At 34.5% G+C, this 8,888-nt stretch overlaps 1 protein-coding gene across 1 annotated transcript; it reads left to right on the top strand.

Moving 5' to 3' along the window:
* Positions 1-1,431: 1,431 nt before the first annotated feature.
* On the top strand, positions 1,432-8,684 carry LOC111486914 (potassium channel SKOR-like). The gene is made up of 14 exons (XM_023134081.1): positions 1,432-1,672; positions 1,851-2,143; positions 3,780-4,004; positions 4,119-4,182; positions 4,300-4,639; positions 4,820-5,115; positions 5,227-5,307; positions 5,400-5,498; positions 6,162-6,383; positions 6,467-6,655; positions 6,733-6,808; positions 6,892-7,186; positions 7,289-7,410; positions 8,308-8,684. Exons 2-14 carry the CDS (start codon positions 1,923-1,925, stop codon positions 8,547-8,549), a joined length of 2,472 nt encoding a protein of 823 aa, XP_022989849.1. The 5' UTR covers positions 1,432-1,672; positions 1,851-1,922; the 3' UTR covers positions 8,550-8,684.
* Positions 8,685-8,888: the final 204 nt, after the last annotated feature.

Below are 8,888 nucleotides of genomic sequence, written 5' to 3'. Positions count from 1 at the left end.
ATATAAATTTAGTTATATTTTTTTAAGTTTTTGAATTTGAGAATAAAATGATTTTCATGTTTATTATTTTTAAAATTAATATCCAATCCCTTACCATACTAAATCCAAATACAATTAGTTAAAAAAACGAGAATAAAAGCAAATATAACACATAGCACGACATGTTTCGAATTAAGTTCTATAATACGTGACATATACAAACAAGATCATGTACAACTTTATTCAAAATTTAATCGTTTTAAAGAGAAAGAGTACGACAATATATTATGGCATATGGTCTATGGTCCACCGTTTTGTAAGAGTTGTGGCTTACGACAAATTATGAGAGTAAGTTTAACTAATGGTGTAGTAATAGAAGCTTGAATTTTGTTGGTCGGCCTCAATCATGGAAGCTTGAATCTTGTTTTCACTATGCATATTCTTGAATTCTACTGAGGTTGGAGCTTTGTGTAAAACACACATTTTGGTCGTGAACTTTCAGGCTCGACCGCATTAGTCAAGATAAACTTTAAATTTTTTAACATTTAATTCATTTTTTTAGATGGAAGCGTGCTTGAGGCACCCGTACGTGATATAAATGACTTTTTATACTTAATGTTGTACATGGGTTGGTTGAGCTGAGCTCAATAGACTTCGGTGATTTGGAGACATGTTCATGCAAAAACCCTAAATTCCTAGATCACAAACGTTAAAACTTACATTTCAAATAATATAAAACTCTCATAAATAGAATTCCGACAGCCTACCATTTTTTAAATATCTCGGTCGTTAAAACAATAAGTTAATATTTTTTTTTTTGTTTATTTTATGATTGCAAAATTCAATTCAGATACACAACAAAAGTGGGTATACTTAAAACTTCAATTAAAAATGAAATAAGAATATTTTACGCCATTTAATTAAATTAATATCATCTATCATAATTAAGACAGTGCCTATGTGTATTTCTTTGTCTTCATATTACATACAAGGTACGACCAATTTAAATTATATGTGTATTATTATAAAATTTAAAATTTAAGACACTTCGTATACCACATAAGGTACCGCCAATAATAGGAAGAATGTAGCATTAACGAATTTTGAATTCTTTTTATTGTTATATTTTTTAACTCTTTATTTAATATTAACAAATAAATAACTATTAAAAATTAAATTGAATCAAGTAACAAATATTAATATAATTTTTATTATTTGATATCAACAAATAATTACTAATACATCCATTAACAAAAAGATTAAAATATTTATTTTTCTAGAAATTATAAATCATTATTATAGAGAATAAAAGCTAATATGTATTTTTTTTAAAAAATAAATAGCAAAATATAATGAGAATGGATTGGCGATTATAATAATAGGAAAAAATGTACCCTAATCATAGCTATAAATTCCTAGCCCCAGTGGTCGCCAAGATGTCGATCACTTCGTTACGAATATCTCAAACAAAAAAAATAAAATAAAATAATGATAATCTCTTTGTTCTTCATTTTATCCACTTTCCTCTCTTAATTTCTGCATTTTTTCTTTCCCGCTACAAACGAAAAGATCTCCGTGAAAATCTGAACAGCGTCTCTCCATTTTTCCAAAAGATTTCTCCTCGTTTTCCTCGTGATTCCATCTGTACAGACAATTTAAAGCTCTAAAGCTTTAAAGCGATCGAATCTGCACGGTTTGCTTCCTTCAACTTCATCTCTATTTTCGTTTCATAATCCATGAACATCTCAACATCATTCACGAACCTTCTAGCTGAACATTCAAGTTCAGCGATTAATTTCGCCGTTTCTTCCTTTCCATTTTATTCTAGATTTAGATCTTCAACGTTTCACCTGTTCGAGCAAATGATGCAGGGAGAGCAACGAGCTGCGATTCCGGTCAAGTGAATCGGCGATTTTCTATGTGTTGAGGAGGCTGAGACGATAATGACCGGAAGCGGCGGAAGAGAGGAGAACGGAATCCGCCGGGCGGATTCCAATGAGGAGGAGTATCAGGTGGAGAGCGTTCGTGATCGGATTTCATCGTCGCGAGGGAGTCGATTTAATCTGATTCAGAAACAGTTGAGACTTGAGCCGACTCGCAGACGATTTAGCCGCGAAAATCTCATCAATGGCATTAAATGCCTCGTTATTCTCCCTGACAGCAGGTACGTCCGCTTTTCTCGAACCGCAAATTTTGATAACTGATTTTAAGTTCTGTTAAACGCTGCGATTTTGCCTGAATGCAACTCTCCCCTCCATGAATCTCCGTATACCAGAAATCGCCATCGTCGGAAAACCGCTTCTGGTTTCAATGCGAATTAATTTGTTTTCTAAGTTATTTTAATTATTTATATTTTGTACAGCTGATTAACTTACAAATATATGATTAATAGGTTTTTAAATTTGAAAAATAAGTTTTTAAAACTTTCCAATTAGATTAAACTTTAAAAATATTTATTTAATTTCTAGACAAATTTTCAACATATTCAATATTTATTTAAAAAATAAAGAGTATTAAACAGATTTTAATTCTATAATACTAGTAGCTATTTTTTTTTTTTTTTTAATTTCACTAATTAACACAAGATTGCTTTAATAACCTATTAAATATAAAATTAAAAGAAAAATACTTTCTGTACATATTTTAAAAAAATAAAGATATATATAATTTTTAGAAAGAAAAAAAAAAGACCTATTATATTTCCATTTTCCAGTAGGCGGAAACTGAAAGAGAGGCGTTCTATGGAGTAACGATTAGATGAGATTAAAATGATCTGGCAGACAATTTTTATGGTGGTAATTAGTTTTCACACACATAGTGGTGGAAGCAGTAAAAACGATCAAATTTATTTGTGTGATCGGACGGGAAAAGACCAATGATAGATTTTAATGAAGAAATATATTTTGAGATTTTAAATCAATACGGTCACATTAAATTAGTATATGGTTGTGTTGTCACTTTCCTCACACCTCACATGTATAAGCACTGCACCAGATTTTAGGAGTAATTTTTGGGTTTTCTTTTGAATCATATTTATCTTGCCGTATGCGGTTATTTTATTATACCATTCTATGCTAATATAACCATCTTAGATCTGAAATAGTTACTCTATTACCTTATTTGTGGGTGTCTTGGAGATCTGACCTGGGATTTTTTACTTTTTAATTTTAATTAATTAAAGAATAATTTTTCAGCTGATTTTGAATATTTCGTTATTTGTTCCCATTTTGTTCTTCTTAATGTACTTTTTGCCTTTTTCCCCTCTTTATTAGATTTTGGGGATTTTATTCATGGGTATCTTTTGAGTTTTTTTTTGTGGCTTTTTTTCCTTTTTGGGGGAAATTAAGATTTCGTTTAGGAAAATTGAGTAAACAGTTCATTATGAATAGGTCAACTTTTGTGGGCTTTTTGATATAAGATAAATGGAAATTGTCGCATTTAGATAGCTTTTTAATTGGTAGACGTGTAGTGGAAGAACATACAAATTTTGGTTTTGAAACTTAAAAGGAAGAACATGGGTGGGTGGAGCCTTCTGGATTTCATCCCATTTGAAGAACACGTGGATGTTCTTAAGAGTAATCAAACAAACTTTTTATTTATTTATTTAAAATACTGTTTTGGAATTTGACTTTCATAAATTGTATCTTATTATTGATGTAGAAACTAAATTTAAATATGATATTGAAAGATCTATTTCCTAGACAATTTAAATATGAAAAATAATTGTTGTAAATTTATTTATTTTTTAAACCCAAAAAATGGTGAAGTGTTTAGTGACATGGTGTGCAAATTAAATGCAGATGGTATAGGGCGTGGACGAAGTTCATACTGATATGGGCAATCTATTCCTCCTTCTTCACACCCATGGAATTTGGATTCTTCAGGGGATTACCAGAGAATCTATTTATACTCGACATTGTTGGGCAGCTTGCTTTCCTCCTTGACATTGTTTTCCAGTTCTTCGTTGCCTACAGAGACAGCCAGACATACCGAATGGTCTATAAGCGCACTCCAATAGCCCTCAAGTCAGTTTCCTTTACTTCCCATTTCTTCCTTTTTCATTTCCATTAGCTCACTGTTCTTGGGTCTGTATTATGATCTCTTCTGGATTAATACTCACTGTTTGACTGCTCAAATAGGTACTTGAAATCCACTTTTGTCACTGATTTGCTTAGCTGTATGCCCTGGGATATCATTTATAAGGTGGCACTCTATGCAAGCATTCCTTTATTTTGTCATTGGAATCTTATTTTCATTGATTTTAAGATTCTTTTATGAGTCATTCTTGTTTTTAACATTTTTATACATCTGTTTGAACAGGCTTGTGGGAAGAGAGAGGAGGTGAGATATCTCCTATGGATTAGGCTATTCCGAGTGCGAAAAGTCACAGATTTTTTTCAGACGTTGGAGAAGGATATACGTATTAATTATATGTTTGCTAGAATTTTCAAGCTCCTTGTTGTTGAACTTTACTGCACACATACTGCGGCTTGCATCTTTTACTATTTGGCAACTACCCTTCCTGCTTCTCAAGAAGGGTACACATGGATTGGAAGCTTGAAATTGGGAGACTACAGTTACTCACATTTCAGAGATATTGATTTATGGAAACGCTACACCACCTCTTTATATTTTGCTATTGTCACCATGGCTACTGTTGGTAAGTACCTTCTACACATCTTAAATGATTATATAGTTTTCCTGTTATCTCAAAAATTGTTGATGCATATTCTGTTTATCTGAAATGATTATAGTTTCCTGTTTTGTTGGTTATTTGCTTTAATTTGGAAGTGAAATTCTCCACATTGAACTTTTCTTTTTATTATTTGTGTGCGAACAGGTTACGGAGATATACATGCAGTCAACTTGAGGGAAATGATATTCATAATGATTTATGTGTCATTTGACATGGTTCTCGGTGCTTACTTGATTGGTAACATGACTGCATTGATTGTAAAAGGATCCAAGACGGTGAAATTCAGAGATAAAATGACAGATGTAATGAAATACATGAACAGGAATAGACTTAGCAGGGAAATCCGTGATCAGATTAAAGGTCACTTACGTTTACAGTATGAAAGTAGTTACACTGAGGCTACTGTTCTACAGGAAATCCCAATATCAATCCGTGCCAAGGTACATAATTTAGTTTAAACGTAATATGCATATCGGGGTTGGCTTTCTATTTTTTCTTCATTGCATAAATGTGCTCCGATTGCTAGCATGACGGTATTTCACTTCGTGCAGATTTCCCAAACATTATACTTGCCTTATGTTCAGAATGTTTCTCTCTTTAGAGGGTGTTCTCCAGAATTCATCAATCAAATAGTAAGCATGTTATTTGCTAGTTTGTTGCTGATGATCAATTCTTTCAAGAAATTGTTAAAAATATTCATGTTATTTCTTTGGTTCGCTTGTAGGTTATTAAACTCCATGAAGAGTTTTTTCTCCCTGGAGAGGTGATAATGGAGCAAGGAAATGTGGTAGATCAACTTTATTTTGTCTGTCATGGTGCGCTGGTATGAACCCACTTGTCTTTTTTCTTTAAAAATTCTGCACCCACCCCAAACTCAAAATGAGTCCAGTTATGATATTATCTGAACGGTCAAAGCCCACCGCTAGTAGATATTATCCTTTTTGGGCTTTCCTTCAAGGTTTTTAAAACACGTTTGCTAGGGAGACATTTCCATATGCTTATAAAGAATGCTATGTTCTCCTCTCCAACTGACACCTCCTTTGGGGACGAGCATCTTTGCTAGCACTCGTTCCCTTCTCCAATCGATGTGGGACTCCTCCAATCTATCTCCCTTCAGGGCCCAACGTTCTTGCTGGCACACCACCTTGTGTCCATCCTCCTTCAGGGCTCATCCTCCTCACTGGCACATTGCCCAATATCTGGCTCTTATACAATTTGTAATGGCCTAAGTCTACTACTAGCAGATATTGTCCAATTTGGGCTTTCCCTTTCGAGCTTCCCCTCAAGGTTTTTAATGCGTCTGCTATGGAGAGGTTTCCACACCGTTATAAAAAAATGCTTCATTCTTCTCCCTAACCGATGTGAGATCTCATGTTATCTATTTCCAAGATTTATGTTGCCGATACCAAAATTTTCCAGAATTTGTGTATTCTTTATGAAGTTTTGGCTCTCGATATGCCTGAATGAAATAACCATATTTCTGCAGGAGGAATTGGGCATTGGACAAGATGGTTCAGAAGAGACCATATCTTTACTGCAACCCAACAGCTCTTTTGGAGAGATTTCAATTCTTTGCAATATTCCTCAACCTTATACAGTTCGAGTGTGTGAATTGTGTAGGCTCTTGCGCCTTGATAAGCAGTCCTTTACAAATATCCTTGACATATACTTTTACGACGGGAGGAAAATCTTGAACAACCTTCTAGAGGTAACACATTTCACTAATATATTAACTTCAAGAACTTCAGTTAGAACGCATCTGTAACACAGCTAAGTATTCCATACTTGTAGGGAAAGGAATCAAACCTTCGAGTTAAGCAATTGGAATCTGATATCTCATTTCATATTGGAAAACAAGAAGCTGAACTTGCTCTCAAGGTGAACAGTGCAGCATATCATGGAGATCTATACCAATTAAAAGGTCTCCTTCGAGCTGGAGCTGATCCAAACAAGACAGATTATGATGGAAGATCGCCATTGGTATGGAGCTGCCTCCTAGACCTTTTATTATATGATATTGAATTACTTTGGCTAAACAATTGGTTGTTTTTCCACAGCATCTTGCAGCATCCAGAGGATTCGAGGATATAGTTGGTTTCCTAATACAGGAAGGAGTAAACATTGACCTTAAAGGTTAATTATACAGCAGAGTACAAGTTTTTGAGGTTTCTACATCTCTTTTACCTTGTTGATGTTGTGTTGTGACATTTTCTCAGATAACTTTGGAAATACTCCATTAATGGAAGCCATCAAGAACGGAAATGATCAAGTTGCTGTTTTGCTTTCTAAACAAGGAGCTTCATTGAAGGTTGAAAATGCTGGTAGCTTCCTCTGTACAGCAGTTTCAAGGGGCGATTCAGATCTTCTCAAGAGATTATTGTGCTATGGCATTGACCCCAACTCAAAAGACTACGATTTTCGAACACCATTACATATAGCTGCTTCAGAAGGGCTGCATTTGATGGCAAAGTTGCTTTTAGAATCAGGGGCTAGTGTTTTCTCAAAGGACAGGTATTCATATATTTTATAAGCTTATGGAAAAGCATTTGGTTCATTTTGTTTCCATATTGTATCAACAATTTCATCGTCAGTGTGATCATTTCTGTACTGTAGATGGGGAAACACCCCGCTTGATGAAGGCCGGATTTGTGGAAACAAGAACTTGCTCAAGCTCTTGGAAGAGGCAGAAGCTACTCAGTTGTCAGAAACCCCTTATTCCTCTCGAGAATTCCCAGGTATTAATCCGACCTGTTCTCTTCTCTATCTAGATTTCATCAGTATTCTGCATCATAAGCAAATTCATCTTCATTTTACAATTTCTCAAGAAATCAATATGTAAAAATATTAGCATAAGGTAAACCATGCCCAAGAAGCATGAGATTGGACCAGCTGAGTGAAAAAAGTAAACTCTTCCATTTATGGTATGATGTTGGGTTAGGAATCACATACCTCCACAATGGTATGATATTGTCTATTTTGAACATAACCTCTCATGGTTTTGCTTTTGGTTTTCTCAAAAAAACCTCATACCAATGGAGATGTATTCCTATAAACTTATGATCAACCCCTTAATTAGCCGATGTGGTACTCCTCTCCCAACAATTCTCAACAATCTTCCCCTCGAACAAAGTACGCCATAGAGTCTACTATGAGGTCTATGGAGTCCTCGAACAGTCTTCTCTTATTCGAGACTCAACTCCTTTTCTCTGGAGTTCTCAAACAAAATACACCCTTTGTTCGACACTTGAGTCACTTTTGACTACACTTTCGAGGCTCACAACTTCTATGTTTGACATTTGAAGATTCTATTGATATGACTTAGTTAAGGGCGTGACTCTAATACCTAATCACGAACCTCCACAATGGTAAATGATATTGTCCACTTTGAGCATAAGCTCTCGTGGTTTTGCTTTTGGTTTTCCCAAAAGGCCTCATATCAATGGAAATGTATTTCTTACTTATAAACTCATGATCAACCTCTTAATTAGTAGATGCGAGACTCCTCTCCTAACCATCCTCAACCTGTTGAATATGATTTCACATAGCTTAAACACATGGTCCAATTCTAATTTTGATTGATTCGGAGAGGAAAGAGAAGGATTGTTTTCAATGAACATTTGTTATTTTTACAGTAAAAAAACACACAAAGAAGTGTACAGTGTTCCCCTTCCACCCGTGGAATCGTGAAGAAAACAAGAGACCTGGAATAGTGCTATGGGTTCCACTCACTATGGAAGAGCTGATCGAAGTAGCATCAGATCAGCTACAAATTTCAGACAAATGTTGTATATTATCAGAAGATGGAGGTAAAATTCATGATGTTCATATGATTGATGAATGCCAAAAGCTCTATCTTGTTCCTGAAACTCATTAGAGAGTTGGGGCAATTGGCTATTGTTGTGTGCAATCAATAAATTTTTGGTTTCCCATTCTTCCGCTTGGCAATGTGTGTAAATGCAATGTTTGATGAATCAAAAAGTAGATCATTTTGATGGCCTTCTAAACACAATTATACATTTTCTATTGCCCACTTAAACCCACTGGCCAAACTCATCTTTACCCATTTGAGTAACTTGAATCGGACCAAAGTCGATAGAATTCAATTTTTGAGTTTATTTTTCAAAATTGTTTCAGTTTGGTCAAATTATACTCTTATTCGACAGCAAAGAATGACTGAAAACAAAGGTAACCACAGGAGCTTTTTGAAAATATA

Source organism: Cucurbita maxima, unplaced genomic scaffold (assembly GCF_002738345.1).
Source record: "Cucurbita maxima cultivar Rimu unplaced genomic scaffold, Cmax_1.0 Cma_Scf00012, whole genome shotgun sequence".
In the NCBI taxonomy this organism is placed as follows: Eukaryota; Viridiplantae; Streptophyta; class Magnoliopsida; order Cucurbitales; family Cucurbitaceae; genus Cucurbita; species Cucurbita maxima.
The sequence above is the reverse complement of the archived record's forward strand: the minus strand, read 5'-3'. Positions and strand labels throughout refer to the sequence as shown.